We start from the raw sequence: 18,206 nt of genomic DNA, 5'->3' as shown, positions 1-18,206 counted from the left end.
CAGCAACCCTTTAGGTGTTGGCAACATGTTTCACATGAGGAAGGAGTCCTCTGCTCTTCACTTAACTCTTCGCTAGCTCCACCTTCTTGTCCTAATATACTCACCTCTAGCTCCTTTGTTTTCTGGATCACATGCTGACAAGAATGTTACATTTTTTTGTGTCTCTGGGAGAGTAATAAGCAGCACTGAGGTTCCACAGGGGACTGTCTTGCCCCCCCCCAGTACAATAGAGAGGAAGTACAAGACTTCATTTCAGTTAGAGAAACATACTAAGAACAGTGGAGAACATTTTGTGCATCCTCTTGACCACATTCTAACTGTCCAGAGGGGCAGCTGTTAACGGTACATAGGTTCAAGCACTCCTCTGCATTATATAGAGGAAAGATTGGATACTAAAATGGAGATAGACTGAATGTTGTGAATGTAATTTGGTAAAAACTTGTTTTATTTTCATTTTATTTTATTTTCACTTCTTGACCTGATGGACATTACATTTCCCTCTAGGGGTTAATAAAGTTCATCAGTATTTGCATATGTTAAACATTAGTAGGAGGTGGTTGTGGTGGTTTTGGAGGAACACCTATGTTTGTGGTTGGCTGCTGTAAATCTGGAATTTCGCCTTGTGGGACAAATAAAGGAATATCTCATCTTATCGTAGGAGATCATTTTTAATGTCCAGTTCCATGCTTTGTTTGATTTTGCATTTTCCCCTTGTCTTTCTCATTTCCACTCTTTTTCTGGCCTTTTTATCTCCCAAAACGGTCAAAATATGATGCCCTGACCAAGCATCAGTATGTGACCAGTTTGGAAATCACGTGCATGCATGTGCATCTTCATTTTGCAGATAAAAAAAAAAAAAAAAAATCTGAAGAGGAGACTGTACACAATCAGATAAATCATTTGTCCCTTTGTCAAACAATCCTTGAGGTTTTTTTCTGCATAACAGAGTCAAACTGTATGTTTACAAAACTAAGTTATAGTATGTGGTGGTCCTTTGTTATATAACTGAATTAGCCAAATAATTTACATACTAAAACTGAGCAACATGACACATCATAATGAAAAACAAAACAAAACAAAAACAAAACAAAACGGAAACTATTCATATCTCAGTGACTCAAATCTGAGAAGTGAGAGGTCTTCACCTTAAATACACTCCTGATCAGAATTTTAAGACCAGTTGAAAAATTGCAAGAATTTAGATTTTGCACTGTTGGATCTTAAGAAGGTTCTAAGAAGAGTTTCAAAATGCAAAAAGAAGGAATGGGAGTGAGGCAAACAAAATTGAGTAAGCAATTTATTGAAAACAATTAAAAACAATTAAACTGAAATAGGCCGTTCATCAGCCGTTCAAAAGTGTAACACCACATTCTTTAAAAGCCAAATTCTGCGCAAAAATGTGGATTCAGTGTCATTTTCTGTCAGATATTCACAGTCATGACCTCCTGATGGCAAAGGCAAAAAAGGCTTTCTTTCTTTGAATGTGGTCAGATTGTTGAACTGCATAAATTGCGACTTTGGACACAGAATTACAATGTCTATAAGTGAAATTAGTTAGTTAGTTAGTTAGTTAGTTAGTTAGTTAGTTAGTTAGTTAGTTGGTAGCCTAATAATCAAGCACATAAATTTCTGCCACTCTGAAAAGTGTCAAATCATCCAGTACCACAGATTATGACGAAATAAAGCTGTGATACAGATGAATTGCTCACAGGAGGAACTAACAAACACTAACACCGCATGACTGAATGACGAATTTCCTCTGTAACCTTGACTCCACCCAACCTGCGGCGTCTGTCTGTCTGTTTGTCTGTCTGCGCTCTTTATCATCATCTGGCCGCTGGATTAACAATCAGTGCAGATTATAGCCATGATAAAATCCAAAACACAGGTTCAAGGGTCAGCTGGGCTGTGTTGGGACGAAATTAGGATGTGTGTGTACGTCATAAAAGCCTCAATCTGAGATATGATTACTATAGCCTACATGCTTAATATTCAAACAGTGTCATTGTCAACCGAATGAAAGAGAAAAAAAGAAAATGTGGGTTTGAAGAATTACTGTTAAATAATAAAAAATCCTTATTTTATATATTTGCTAGAAAATAAGCCTTTTTTCTAACAGATTGCAATTTAACCCATAAGAACCCAGTGCTTCTTTTGTAGCAGCTCCCAACTGAGTTTTTCTTTAGCCGATACTTAACCGTTCTTACACGATTTATCACAATTTTCCATGATATTATCCTCAGTATATTGCTTTTTTTTTTCAGTGAAAATCGTGTATTTTCCTGTTTTTAATTTACTGATCATGTAGATATTCATAACAGCTCAGATTAAAGTTGAGGGATCTTTTATCAGAAACTGAGTAAACTGAAGAAAAAGTGATTCTTTCAGCAAAGATATCAATAACTGAACGTAACAACAAGTGTCTCCATCCACTGTCATTTATCAAACTCCATGCGTTTTACTGGTGAATCAGTGTTGAAGATGACGGTGTTTCCACGTTCACTTCAGCCTCTGAACGTCCAAATGGGTAATATCGGATGACAGTGAAAAGATGACAAACTGCATTTTACACCAACTATGTATTACTATGTAACAGGTATTAAACATTTTACAACAGTAAATACTTTTGGTCAGTGGTGGAAGTTTGGGTCTTTAAGGGTTAAAACACTACATTAAACATAAAGGGGCAAAAAAAAATAAAAGCTTGACTTTGTGTTATACACTCAAGGTTCAGTACTTTGGTTAAAAGCCACATGTATCAGTACTTTTGTCTTCATTAATAATTATTGCCCACCATGCACGTCGTCGGCCAATTTGGAGCCATTAGGCCTGTAATGATTCACTTCCAAACGGGCGAACATCAAACGGTGGAGAACAATGAGAGCCTGGCTGCCGTCTCTGCCTGCGCGTCTTTAATTCTCCATAACAAAAGTACAAAGGCCGAGACGGAGACCAAAAGCTTTACCCCTAACACCCTTAACACCTCTGCCGTCCACGGCGCCGCGCCACGCCGACGCGCACACACCGCGGTGCGTCTGGAGCGCAAGAGGAAGACAAGAAAAGTAGAGAGGAGCCTCGGGGAAGGCACAGAGGAGGGGTAGGAGGAGGAGTGTGTGTGTGTGTGTGTGTGTGGGGGGGGGGGGGGGGGGGGGGATGGGAACACCTCATCTTCACTCTGTCTGAACAAACCTGGATGAGTATAAGAAAGTGTCAGGAAGATACGTTTTTTGCGTCTGCAGTCTGGCGGAATCTGACTCAGGGGAACGCAGAAGGACAGGAATACTACAAGGATTTACCCTTAAAACCTGACAGATAAAGACAGCTTGATGCGTAAGTAAATAGCTACATAACATGATTTTGAGAAACAGTCCTCCACATGACTGAAATCCAATCATTTATTTCATTTTGATTTTAAAATAAAGAAGTAACTTATAGAAACATGTTATTTATCAAATATGAACTAGGTTTAAGGACCTTTAAATAACCATATTGTAGTTATTTTCCATTTATATCAATCCTTAGCATACAGCATGGCTACTGTTTAATGTAAGTATAAGGCAGACACAGTAAAACAGTGTTTTTTATTTCATTTTTTATTTTATTAGAATGATATACCATGAATCATTGTATAGGCCTCATCTATAACTCTGCGTAGAGATAAACGTTCCTGACCATTTTTACTGTCATCAAATTATATCAAGCCATTTTGAAGAAATAGGCCCATAGATAAATCACATTGTTTCACTGATATTATTAAAAACAATATAAATGTAAAATATTCTTCGGCCCAACGAATACATTCAGGCTGTTGTTTTCTCCCATGCCTCTTCCTGAAAGTTTTTCCTTTTTTATGTTTGAGCTGCAGTTTTATTTGGCCAATCCAGATAAATCTCCCGTGACCAATCTGAAAGGTCCACGTACCCACGGTGGCCAGGGGTCCCTTTTTATATGAGGCAGCGCAGCATTTATTGTCCCAAGTGTTAGAACGATTTTTAACCAATTTTAAAGGAATAGCCTATGAGTACAAGTATACAATCAAAGACTCTAAGAACTGTGAAACCTCAAAATTGTCTATTAAATTCTGTTTATTTTTGTAAGTTCTCATCCTTTCAGTGTAAGCAACGCGTCACATTGTGCCCCAAACACACACCTGGTCCATATTCCATCCATTCGTGCCGGTTCCATCCGCAGGCCTGGTCATAAACAGCCGCCTCTCTGTGCGTCATTTCCAGTTTCAGAGGGCAGACAGACGCCGGTGGCAGCCGCACCCGTCGTCCACGGTCCCGGTCCGGCTCCGGGCCCGAGCGGAGAAGAGGAGCAAACGGAGCCGTGCCCGCGCAGCGCAGCCTTGCTCGACCAGAGCCGGCGACACCGGACCGCGTTCACGCGCGAGCAGCTGTGCCGACTCGAGCAGGAGTACGTGAAGGAGAGCTACGTGTCTAGACCACGGAGGTGTGAACTGGCCACGGCGCTCAACCTCCCGGAGACAACGATAAAGGTACAGATAGGACCATAGTCATATCCAGGTCACCTTCAGAAGGCCATCACTGACCCATTTAACTAGTCTGGTGTAAGTATTAAATGGATTCAAATGAGAGTCATTCAGCCATTAGGAAATTCACTACTAATTATATATAAATACTGGACTCACTGAATTAACAGAAATAAGTATCAATGAGATGCAGAATTCAGGTTACACTAAAACCAAACAAGTTACCAGGAATTTTTGAGCTTTTTAAGTTTCTATAACTTAAAAGTTTGGATTACCTGTACTTTTACCATTTGATTACAGTTAAATTAAAGTGTTAATTAAGTCAACTCAGATAGTTTAATTTAATATGCATTTAAGTTTTCAGTTCTTGCAACTCTAACATTTTATATTAATATGACTTAATGTTTTCAATAGGAAAAAGTTACCAGAACTTTGAAAAATAATGACTCAAGACAATTTTCTTATAAACTCACTGTTTATTAGTTTATCTTGTCATTGTTTTCAGTAAGTGCAAGTCAGAATTGTTCTCTTTGTAAAACTCAAAAACATGGGACTCAAAACTTTATAATGTTGTGCCAACTGATTACCTCCATTACACTGAGTACAACTAACTTAATGATTAAATGTCATAAATATCTGCAATTGAACAACATTTTTCCGTCCCTTCACTTATAGCACACTTAAAGATAGAAATTATTCAAATAGAAGTTAAAAAAAAAAAAAAAAACATGAAAAAAACAACAAAATAAAATTTGGCATAAAATGCAGAGATGCAACAATTAGTTGGTCAATTGATTAGGTGCCAACAAACACAGAAACAAACTGAAACCTACAAAACAGGAATAATCATTTAAATAAATAAGCTTTAACCTGTATTATTTGTTGAATCAGCAGCAGGGTCAGAAGTCTAACGTCTATAGAACCAAACAGACGATCGTGTACAGTTTTGAATGTACCTGAGTGTATAACTGAATATTTTTTAGACTACACACTTGGATTATTGAATGAATAGGACACAACTATAAACAGTGACCAACGATTGGGCTTCACAAATGAAAATACTGACTGAAACCTAGACTGATGTAGAGCTGCAACAATTAAAAAACAGTCAACTTCTAAATGAATCAATAACTATTTTAGTAGTTGCTATGAATATTTTTTCTGACTTTACCCTCAAACACAAAATATTGTGAATATTTTCGATCAGTCATGAAGATTATTGCCAGTGAAAACAATTGTTAGTTGCAGTTGTCATGTTAGGTTTTTGTCCATTTGTAGTGATTAATTACTTTGGCTTAATGGTCAGTGATTCAGAATTATTTCTTATTATTATTATTATTATTATTATTATTATTATTATTATTATTATTATTATTATTATTATTATTATTATCATCATCATCAAAGAATTTGTGATTTTGATGTAGATGATCAGTTCAACAGGGACTGCAGATGAAAACCATTAGGCTAACTCTATTGCATTTACAGCAATATGAATTAATGTACAAGGTCCCTATTAAATAAACTAATAAAATAAAATAAAAAATAAATAAATAAATAAAAAAAGTTCTGCAGTTCCTAATAATATCTTAGTTGTATACATACATAATACTTTTTAGTCCCAGAAGTAAGAAATGAAAAGTCTCAGACTTTTAAATGTGATTATTTTGTGTTTTCTGTGCTCCTCTGTGACAATGATCAGAATATCTTTTTGGCTTACAGAAAGAGTAGCTAGATTGTAGATTGTAGACTAGATTCTACACTTTGTGTTTTCTCTCATTTTGTCACTGTTTTCTCTATGGTTTCACTTCTTTTAATAAACCAATTTTTCAGTTGGAAGGCACAGGTTATATTATAATAATGGTAATCATGGTCTAAAGGACTAAAGGTGAACATGAAGAGAAAAACCTATATAGTGCATTTCATAGTACACTGCATACAGTACAATTCAGGGCTACATTAAGTCGGCCAGGTCTCCATGACAACGGGACTTTACAACAGTTGGCCTGCAAGATGACACAATTCTAACCAAAAAACACTGAAAAACAGCCTGTGTGGAACAAAGATCAGCATGTCATCATGAGTTGCTCACTTACATGACAACACCTTTGACATTTCCACTGACTGTGAGGTTTTATCTTAGTCGTGACAGCTCATAACATTTGTCGCAGAGGCATCCTGGTCCAATGCAGCAGCTGTAGTAAACCCACTGCCCATCTTTCTGTCAACTACTGCAGGGGCTTTTATGAAAGAGCAGGAATGTGAAGCAAAGCCTTGTAAATGCTGCCACCTGACGCTTTAGAAGCCAAGTCTTTCAGGACATTCTGTGAGCTGGTAAAATAGTTGAGGACTAGAAAGACAGAGTTAGCTCAAAGCTATAAATACGGCAAAAGATTTGAGTGAAACACAGAAAAGAAAGGATGCAGGACAAATTAAGTCTAAAATGTTGAGGCTAATCAAAGTAACTGTGAAAACCAGAGAAATATGCACTCCTCTAAAAAATGAAAACACTTTGACAGTAATTTATTTTTTACATGAATTTCTGTTTTTCTATGTAAAACTAGGCTGATATCTAGGTATGCATTATACATGATGGTGATTCACTTTAACCCTTAAAAACCCAAACAGCCACCGGCGAACAACAGCATCTGCTGATCTAAAAATTTTATTACCTGTTGATCCACTAGTCCTATCAATACATGTAAATAATTCATGTAAAATGCAGTTTGTCATCTTTTCATGGTCATCAGATATGACCCATTTGGATGTTCAGGGGTTCTGTAGTGAACATGAATACACAGTCCTCTTATATAACAAAACACTTGCTTTTACATGCTGTTATTCCATGTGTTTACATGACAACTTTTATTCCTGGTTTAAACTGATTAAACGTTAGATCCTATTTAAGATGCCAATGTAAACACCTTATTCCAGTTGAAAAAGAAAAGTTCGGATTGAATTTAAACCCATTTAAAGTCACTGGTTTAATCCACTTTTTAATCCGGCCTAAATTATTCCTGGGACATGTAAACCCTTTATTCCGTTTGGACTTTATTCCTGCCATTCTGTGCATGCTCGTTGCCTTGTCTCATCGCGATGACGCACACATTCTGCACTGGTGGGATTGTGGGAACATATTCCAGGATGTCTGCCCGAAGCAAGCGTTAGAATGTGGCTGAAATAAAATATTTGATTGCAACTTTAGAAGATATGGAAATTATGGCAAGAGTGGATGGGAGGAAACACAAAAATGGGGAACTTTTTCAAGCGGTCGCGAGGAAGATGTCAGAAGGAGGTTTCCCTGACAGAGACACTAACCAAGTTAAAAACAAGTGGAAGCAGTTGAAACAAGGATACAGCAGGGCTATGGCTCACAACAGAAAAAGCGTCTCAGACCCCTCGAAATTTGAATTTTTTGAGGAGGTGGACAAGGTCCATGGCGGATGGCCGTTGGCAATTGCCAAACAGCATGGTGTCGAGTTTGGCTTCGAAGACTCAACCGACGACCGTATACCAGGTCAGTTAACATGTGCAACACCACCACCTAGCATCTGTGGGTCAGGCCTATGAATCCTGACATGAACATGTTCATCTTTTTTTTTTCCCAGATGAAGACAAGGGCTCTTCACAATAGCCTCATCGGGCATCTAGTGTGACGAGTGATGCATCTAGTACTTCATCCACCCCACTCCCTGGCCAGGTTGGTAGAGACAGGCATGTCTTATTATCCATTATTTTATTTAACCATTCTTATTTAGACTCCTGGGGTGCGTTCAAATTCACTACCGTTAGTGAATGTTCTTTAACATTTGCTAACACTTCAATTTTTTGGGCAACGTTGGCAAACATAGGTTAACAGTTTGAGGAAATAGTGCGCCGCTAAAAGAAATGGAGAGCCAATTACAAGAGACAGAAATAAATCTTTATAAGTACTAAATTTCACCAGCTTGTTACACACCAACTCTGTCTTTTCTTTTTAACATTTTGCTTTAGTGGCCGCTATTTTCTATTTCTGACAGACAGGTAGGAATTGCCATTTTCCTAGTGTAGCCTACATTACGGTTGATGTTAGTGATTGCACGCTATCCCAGATGATCATATTTAAATGTCTGCTCTAATTTGTGAAAACATTAGGCCAAAAAGCATGACAGCCTACTCTTTACACTCCTGTTAATATGAGCCATCAAAAAACTAGTCTTTCTTGCAATGATATCAGAGAGTAGAGTAGCCTAGGTGCATTCATATCACAATAAATCGTTCAAATTCCATTGCTTAACGCAAGTCTGTTCGAGGTAATTGTTTGGTGAACTTGAATGCACGCCAGATAGACCTGTTTGTTCCCTTCTCAGGCCATTAGCGAGAGGCCAGATTCAGATGACAAGAGACCTGGTACATCGCTGGGTAGTGATGGTGAGTCTCTGCTCACAGGAACAGAGGATGCTACGGGTGTTCACTGCAGAGGAACAAAAAGTAAATGTTGTACTTTTACCTGAATAACTACGAATCTGTGGGTTTGTCACAGATGCTTTCTTTTATAATATAATTTATATACTTTAACACTTAGACAATAAAAGTTGTACTGACAATTGTGTTAACTAATGTTTTGTATAGGGAAGATGGCCACAGCTAAAACAGGATATGAGCGTGCTCTGTAATCCTGGTCAGAGAAGCAGAAGGTGCTGCTACTGGAAATGCAGGACAGGCAAAACATGTAAAGTGAGCAGCAAGAGGAGCGGCAGGCAAAGAGACAGAGGACACTCCTGCAGTACCAGGAAAACATGCTCAGCAGACTACCGAGAGACTTATTGGTCTGATGTTTGATGGCCTCAGGTCAGTCTTACATAGCCCACAGGTTGGTCCACCTCCCCCTAATTATTATTCATATCCCCAACCCAGCCATCCAGTCCCAGCCACCATACACCTGCAGTATCACGAGCCCCATTCTCAACAACTCCCAAATTTCCACGCACAAAATGAACACTCACAACCCCAGTCTGAGTATAGACTGCATACATTACAATGAATTCAGCTTGATTTTTTTTATTACAGTGTTCACCTCAAAGAAACAGGGATTTGACCAGAAAATATTGCAAAATACAGAAATATGATTATATGCAAAAAAGTTGTGATTTGAAAAATACTTGATATTTGCTTTTGTGATGTGGAGTGTATAGTGCAACAAACATTTTAATACAAAGTCATATTTCAGTGATATATATATATATATATATATATATATATATATATATATATTTTTTTTTTTTTTTTTTTTTTTTTTTTTTTTTATTGGTGTGACAAAATGTACTTGCACTGTACTATTTTATTTAATTTCAGGCTGGTGTTTTAAGTGCCTGTGTTTGCCCTTCAGTTACTGTAACTTTAAATTAAAGGTTGCACTTTAAGTAAAACTGATTCTGTGTGTAATGGTATCTTGAAAGTCTTGAAAGTAAGTATCAAACTTAAGACATTCCTAGGCCAAAGGAATTGCCAGTTCAGAGAGGGAAGTGTCTTCCCATATACGTTGTCATTGTCTGTCTTGCCCTGGAGTTATCTGCAAGGTAATTCTGATTGGCTGCCTGGGCAGGCTGAGGATATTGGTGTGTGTTCATCTCATCTAGCCAGTTGGTGTTGCCGCAGTCCTTCTCCTTCTGGCAGAAGTTATGTAGGCCACAGCATGTGGCTATCATTTTTGGGACGAATGTGTAGTGAAAGTCACTCCTCTTCTGCTGAACGCGAAATTGTGCCTTGAGAAGACCAAAGGTCTGCTCAACCCCAACGTGGACCGAACTCAGCTAAACATTGAAGGACTCTTGGTCTGGATTGAGGTTAGGTGACATCTGGTATCCTTTCACCAACCAATCTAGGAGAGGATAGGCAGGGTCACCAACAATTTGAAGCATGATGTCTTCTCCCTCCACTTGTCTTGTAGTCTGTAAGGGGAGAAGTGTATTTTCTAACTTTATAAGTATCCATGTTTTTCCTCAAATGTCACAGTTGTATGCTAAAACTACTGCAACCCCTCAAAAGTGTAGTATACTGAGACAAATGCTTGTATGAAGTGGAATGTAGTACATTCTACCACAATCATAGGCTACTTTTTTAAGTGTCTGAATTTTGCTAACCTGTGGTAGCAGGTAAGCTCTTCTAAAGAGGTCCGAGTTTTGGAATACCAGTGAATCATGGGCGCACCCAGGCATCTTGCAGCTGATGTTCCTGAAGCTAAGACACAAATAATATTAATGTAATGCAATAGTAAGGTATTGACTGTCAGAGGACATGCAGTAAGCATTGGAAGTAAAATGTGTCTTGAACATGATGAACCTAGGAAAAGCACTTACATGCAACGGTCATCCACAACAGCCTGGAGGACGTAGGAAGGCCATCCTTTCCGATTCACAAAATCTTGGTAGCCGTAAGAAGGAGGAAGGATCGGAATGTGTGTACCTGACAAAGAAATTAACAATCTTTACTGCAAACACAGGGAACAAAGTAGTAGAGCCATCTGATATCTGAGTCAGGGCTGCTTCGAGCCAGTTACATGTGGGTGGGCTTGAAAAAGTTTTAGGTGGACACAATTTAGTTCTATTTATCACACTGTAAGCAGTTTTTTTTTTTTTTTTTTATGTGACAAAGCGTATCTTATGATAGGCTAAATTGGCTTATACAATAGCCTGACTAGATGAATTAAAAAAAACCCAATAATTTCTAAAGAATATGCAATGCAGTATAGTCAACCCAAACCGTTCCAGTGGGCTATTCTGATGGTATTTACCAGCCTCTAAAACCCTGAAGGAATAGTTCACCACTTGTTTTTTTTATTAATTCATTTGTCATGCACTAATGAGCTAGATAAGTGGGCAAAACAGTTTGCACTGCAGTGCACCGATTGCCTTGTTCTCACAGCCCTTCCATTAGCTTAGTTTAGCCTAATTTAGCATAATCCCTTCATTCCTATGGTCAGACGTAGCCAGGCTTTTATAGGTGATTTGCAGTATTTTATGAGTGATTGTGTGAAATTCAATTCTCCCTAATCATTACTTTAGTCCGGTGGGGTCAATATGATCACAAATTGAGGCTCAAATCATGGCGATGTGACTTACTGCAGTAACAAAATCTTGGGAAATAAAAACTAATGCAAAGCTAAAACGGTAAAGCAAAGCTAATTCAGCGCATGCATCCCTTCCAACAAAACGTTTTTCCAAAGTCCGTCAACACAACAGTCCCAAGATTGTATGAGTGCAGTAAGTCGCGGATCTAAAGAAATAATTAGGGAGAATCGGATTTCACAAAATCACTTACAAAAGACTACAAATCACCTTTAAAAAACTGGCTACGTGTGACCATGGAAATGCAGTGACTGTGCTAAGCTAAGGTAACAGAAGGGCTGCGAGAGCAAGGCAACGTGAGCACTGCAGCGCAAACCCTTTTGCTCACTTATCTACCTCATTAATACATTGTAAATGATTTAATAAAAAAAGTGGTGGACTATTCCTATAAGCCTGTAAGGACCAGATCAGAGGAAGAGAATGCTTGCTTACCATCAATAAGGCCAAAAATCTGAGGGATGTAATGTGAAGCCTTGAATCTCCTTGAAATATCGACTGCCTCCTCTTCATTTGGCATACATATTAGGGTGTTTAATAGTCCTCCTTCTACCATGCCCTTACAGAAGAGGTACGTGAATTTCTTCACCATTGCTTTGTTGACTCTGAACTGGTGTGCAACCAGGCGATACTCGGCAACACTACCAAGTTTGTAGAGAACAATGGCAACACGCATGTTTAAGGGGATGGGTTCACGGATAAAGGCGGCATCTGGGGACATGAAACCCTGCACCAGGTCGCACAGTTTTACAAATGATGCGCGGCTAATCCGAAAGTTCTCCTTCCATTCTACACCCGTAAATTCAGTCAGGACTATTCGGTTCCACCAATCCTTGCAGCACATTTTCATCCACAGTTGCTTGGCCTCATGAGTCAGATGTGGCATTGGGCTAAGGTAGAGCAGCCGCTGCACCAACGGTTGGCTTTGATTTGCCGAAGTAAGTCTATGCTCTTCTGCCTCCCGTCTTTGGTTCTCTACCATCATCTTTAGCTGATCAAAATGAAGCAGTATTTGGATTCATGCCAGCTGCTGCTTCATAATTATTACAAAAATAAATGTGACGATCAAATTTATGATGTGGTCTTCCATGTTGCTAGTAGTAGTAGTAGGCTAGTTGAGACAAAAATAAACAGGAACCGGACATAGTTTTGTTTTTTTTTTTTCTGGAAGACATCAAACCTCACGTTTGTATGTTCTGCCCAGTCAGAGCCCTTTCTAACACCCCAAGCTCTTCAAGTGGAATTAACTAAACCTGAATAAAGGTTTCGCATGTAAACCTTTATTCGGGTTTAACATTTCCATGTAAACAAAAGAAAAAGTACTTTTGTTCCAAAATAATTTCTTCTGGAAAAATAAATCGGATTTAAAAAACATGATGTAACTGTACCCATTGACATCTTTTCTGAAAAAGTAACTTTTTATTCAGTTTTCTGTATTTTGATTTAATAACCTTTGAATTTACTGCAAGTTTTTGTGAGCATTTACATGATCACTGTATTAAATAGTGGAAAATCCATAATTTTCTCTGAAAATGCAAAATATAGAGGAATATACTGCAATACATGATGATAAATCACTTCAGAATATTTCCGTAGAGCCACCTCAAAAGGTTCAGAGTATGATATTGAGCAGTATATTTTCAGATTGCACCCAAGCTTTTCCTCCACTGTGATGACCACAAAAACACACAATTGTTATTGTTAAAGTCAATGTTTAGTTCTGGGCTTTTTAGTTTGTGGGGATATTAGGTGTAGTCCACTCTTAAATACATTATTCCACTTTAAACACTGGATTCCACCCATGATTAAAAAGAAACTTAAACACAAAGATCACAAAAAAACATTCTTGATGCCACCTATTATTAAAAAAAAAGAGAGAGAGAGAGAAGAACATCTAGAGTGGGGGATTTACATTTAGAAAGCCATAAAAGAAAAAGAATGTCTTTCATTTTCATAGTCAGAAACAGCAATGAACACAAATAGAATAAATAAAATAGTGAAAATAAAACTGCTTTCCATAGACCAGCAACCCTGTCATGGACAAACTACATATACACCGACAATCCAGTTATATTGTGGACCAAACATCATGCTGTGTGCATCAAGGTTAAAGGTTTGCAATAAAAAAAATAAATTAAAAAAAAATCCTGGTTTAGGGAATGAGGAGGGGGAATACAGGAGACTGGTGAGTGACTTTGTAGGGTGGTGCCAGAAGAACCAGCTGCTCCTAAATGCATCAAAAACTAAGGAGTTGTTGCTGGACTTCAGGCACAAGCCCCTCACTCCACTCCCTGTTTACATCGAGGAGGAGGCAGTCGAAATGGTGCCCTCCTACAAATATCTTGGCCTGATAATAGACAATAAACTGGACTGGTCTGAGAACACTGAACACATCTATAAGAAGAGTCAGAGCAGGCTCTACTTCCTGCGCAGGCTGGCATCATTTAACATCTGCCCTAAGCTACTACAGATGTTTTGTAACTCTGTAGTGGCTAGTGTTGTTTTTTACGCTGTGAACTGCTGGGGGGGTAGTGGCAGAAAGAAGAACATCCAGTGCCTGAATAAGATCATTAAGAAGGTGGGCTCTGTGGTAGGCCTGAAGCTGGACTCTGTAGAAGAAGTGACAGAGGAGAGAACCCTGTCCAGACTGAGGGCCATCATGGATACTGTCAACCACCCATTATGCAGTGTCCTAAGCCAGCAGAGGAGCACCTTTAGCAACAGGCTGCGCTCATTGAGCTGCTCCACCACCAGATATGCAAAGTCATTTGTCCCTCGTGCAATAAGACTATATAACTCTTTAAGTGGGAGGGGAGGAGGGAGGAGACGGGAGGAGGAGCAGCTGGGTGGGGATGTATAGGAGGTAGAAGCTCAGGAACACTTCTGTCCTTGGGTGGGTTTCTTTGATTTAATGTTTTTATGCTCTTATGTTTTTATGCTTTTATGTTTTTATGTGACAGGTAGAAAACACATCTTGTCTTTTAAGTCTACCTCTTTTTAATCTAAGTTATTCACAGCTACTTATACTATGGATTTATTTATTTATTGTGTGTTGATGTGGTATGGCTGTGTTTGTGGAGCAGTGACCGCATTTTGTATTTTGAATTTCCCCTAAGGGATTAATAAATTAAATCTATCTATCTATCTATCTATCTATCTATCTATCTATCTATCTATCTATCTATCTATCTATCTATCTATCTATCTATCTATCTATCTATCTATCTATCTGTCTGTCTGTCTGTCTGTCTGTCTGTCTGTCTGTCTGTCTGTCTGTCTGTCTGTCTGTTCAATGTGGATTGCAAGATTCTAGCGAAGTGCCTAGCTAAATGCCTTGAAAAGGTTCTCCCAACCCTCATCTCACCTGAGCAAACAAGATTTATTCCGGGATGACACTCCTTCTCAAATACCCATAGGCTCCTTGACATAATGTACATCCAGCCGAAGTCTAGTTCACCTGAAATTATTGTTGCCTTAGACACAGAAAAGGCTTTTGATCGGGTGGAATGGGACTTCCTCTTTGATACCCTTGCAAGATTTGGCTTTGGACCCACTTTTATTTCCTGGGTGAAATTACTTTACAGCAGCCCCTTAACCTCGGTCTGAATGAATGAGATACGATCAAGTTACTTCCCTTTTATACCGTGGAACAAGACAGGGATGCCCTCTATCGCTGCTGCTTTTTTGACTTAGTGATTGAGCTACTTGCAATTTTCTTAAGACAATGTCACTCCTTTGAGGGGATAAACCGAGGTGACAAGGGGCACAAGGTGTCATTGTATGTGGACAACCTTCTCCTATATACCAACCCTGTAATGTCCCTTCCACCCATTATATCTAACCTGGAAGAGTTAAAATTTGGTCACAGTTTAGGAAGCAATTTGACCTGCAAGAAGCCTCCTTAATGGCACTTATTATGTCAAACCACTTCTTTACTCTAGCCCGGTTAGATATGTCTTTTCGCGCATGGCATGAGAATGGAATAAGAGTTGTTAAAGATCTGTTTATTGAGGGGGTTTTCGCATCATTCACTCAACTGGCAGAAAAGTTTGGACTACCCCAGTTGCATCACTTCTGCTATTTTCAGGTCAGGGACTTTGTCCAAAAGGGTTACCATCCTTTCCCTGAGTTACCTCCAGAGACACCCCTAGATAGTCTTCTAACCACAAAGGCAAGTCATAAGGGTGCAATCACAAGGATCTATGACAAACTAGCCTACTTAAATCGTCAGTCCACAGCCAATGTTAGGACTCTCTGGGAGGAAGATCGGGGTACACCTCTCTCTAATGACTTGTGGCACTCAGTTTTAGAGCAAGTACACTCATCTTCCTCATGTAGTAGATATGGCCTTATACAATTTAAAATTGTTTATTGTGTCCACTTAACCAAGGCCAAACTGGTTAGGATTTACCCCAACACTACATGTGACTGGTGCAAACAAGCAACTTTGATGCATATGTTTTGGACATGTCCCGTACATTCTGGCTTGCAATATTTAACTCGAGTGAGGTTTTTAATATGGTTATTCATCCACATCCTTTGATAGCCTTATTTGGTGTAAGACCTGGGGACTGTGAATGGCCATTAAATTTGCACAATGTTGTGGCCTTTACTACCTTACTCACCCATCACCAAATACTATTAAACTGGAAGAGCTCTAAACCCTTATCCCATGTCAGGTAAATCAGGGACATTATGTTTCACCTGAAGTTGGAGAAGATCAAATTCACACTGAGAGGAAAAAAGAACAATTTTAAGAAAGTTTGGATGCATTTTCAGACTTATTTCGACAACATTACGGATGTGATTAACTGGGACTAGTAGAGAATATTTATATATTTCTACATATTTAGATGAAGACTGGCAACTTAAACCAATGCTGTGTTTATTTATTTCATTTCCCTTTTGTTTTTTTGTTTTTTTTAGTGTATTTTTAAGTTTTATTTTTATTTATTTATTTATATACCTATTTAGAATTTACTATTTGTATTTTGTGTTCTCTTTTCCTTTAGAGGATCTGGGATCACGGGTGGGGCGTGAGGCAAGGGGGTAATGAGGGGATCGACTGTGTACACTTACTGAATTTGTGATTTGTATGTGTTCAACAAAAATGTCAATAAACAGATTTAAAAATAAATAAATAAATAAATAAATAAAAGTTTTCTACATTTAATTTACTGATTATGCACATGTTCATAAATTTGTAAATTCAAAGGTTATTAGCTCAAAAACAGAAAAAATGAGGAAAAGTAACTTTTTCAACAAAATATATCATTAACTGAAAATAAAAGCATCTCCATCCACAGTCATTTATCAAACTGGGTTTTACTGGTCAATCAATGTTGTAGAAGATGACGGAGTTTATACAATAACTACAGGGTCTCTGAATGTCCAAATGGGTCATATTTGATGACCATTAAAAGATGTGTGGTGGTGTGTCAGTGGTGGATGTTTGCGTCTTTATGGGTTAACTGTATCATGAAGAGCTGAATAAAGCTAAAATCAGAACAACTGATATTGCTGAGGTGCCTTGAAATAGGTCAGTGGTAAAAGTCTAATGCACAAACAAATTCATACATTCATATGGGAGCATTTTACACATTTTCAGAAGTCATTTATTGTATTGTATTGTAATCAGGTCAAGCTGGACCATCACGACAAAACTACACCCTTGAACCAAGTTGATCCAGTTCTTGTTTCCCTCTCGCTAGGTGTGGTTCCAGAACAGGAGGATGAAAGACAAACGTCAGAGACACTCGTTGCCATGGCCCCACCCTCTCATCGACCCACTGGGGGCGCTCCTCCTCGGCAGGGCCACTCCATCCTCCACCTTGCCATATCCTTTCATTCCACCCCACCTCCACCATCTTCCCTTCCCTTCTTACTCTCCACTGGCTCTGTCATCACCAGCGTCGTCCACTCACAGTCCTTATAGCTCACCCATAAGGCCTCTGGAGGCGCTCCGCCTATCCCAGTACCACAACAGACCCGGGGGGTTGCCTTCGACCACTCTCTACCCATCCACTAGCATCAGGCACCACCCTGCTTCATGCCCATGTGCCCTCTGTTTTCACTGGGGACCAGATCATCTGCTCAAAGCCAGAGGGGAGTCCCTGGGGTTCAGCCAGCCACAGAGTCCCAAAGCAAGCCTCCAGGCTGCAGGTCTGGACAGAAGGGAAGAAATGGTTTAGATTGAAATGAAACCAAAACTCTGCCATGCTCTCCAAGGTGGCTAAACTGCCACAAACACATGGCAGCACTGAAGTTGGATGTGTGTTCATTAACAGGATGAGGATGCAAAGTCACAGCTGTAGTCTTTGAGAAAGAAACAAGTAGCGCAAAACAGAAAGTGGAAACAAATATTAAGGTCCTTTCAGAATTAATCACTCATTCAGTTCAGCTGGTCAATTAATGCACAAACCTTTGTAGTGGGAAATCTTTTTTCTTTTTTTTTTTTTTCAGTTGTAGAAGTCCATATCTATAAATATTTGCTGCACTTTGATTTGTAAAAATCCATACTGATTTGCAGAAAACAACCAGCATATTCATCTCAACAGTAACGTTTGTTAAGACAAGTGACTCGTTCTGTTCTGTAAGTTCTGTTTTAAGTT

General features: G+C 38.8%; 1 protein-coding gene across 1 annotated transcript; it reads left to right on the top strand.

Moving 5' to 3' along the window:
- The first annotated feature begins 2,795 nt into the window (after positions 1–2,795).
- On the top strand, positions 2,796–17,786 carry eve1 (even-skipped-like1). Its single transcript, XM_030142265.1, has 3 exons — positions 2,796–3,097; positions 4,114–4,498; positions 17,307–17,786. Exons 1-3 carry the CDS (start codon positions 2,796–2,798, stop codon positions 17,784–17,786), a joined length of 1,167 nt encoding a protein of 388 aa, XP_029998125.1.
- Positions 17,787–18,206: the final 420 nt, after the last annotated feature.

This window comes from Sphaeramia orbicularis, chromosome 8 (genome assembly GCF_902148855.1).
Source record: "Sphaeramia orbicularis chromosome 8, fSphaOr1.1, whole genome shotgun sequence".
In the NCBI taxonomy this organism is placed as follows: domain Eukaryota; kingdom Metazoa; phylum Chordata; class Actinopteri; order Kurtiformes; family Apogonidae; genus Sphaeramia; species Sphaeramia orbicularis.
The sequence above is the reverse complement of the archived record's forward strand: the minus strand, read 5'-3'. Positions and strand labels throughout refer to the sequence as shown.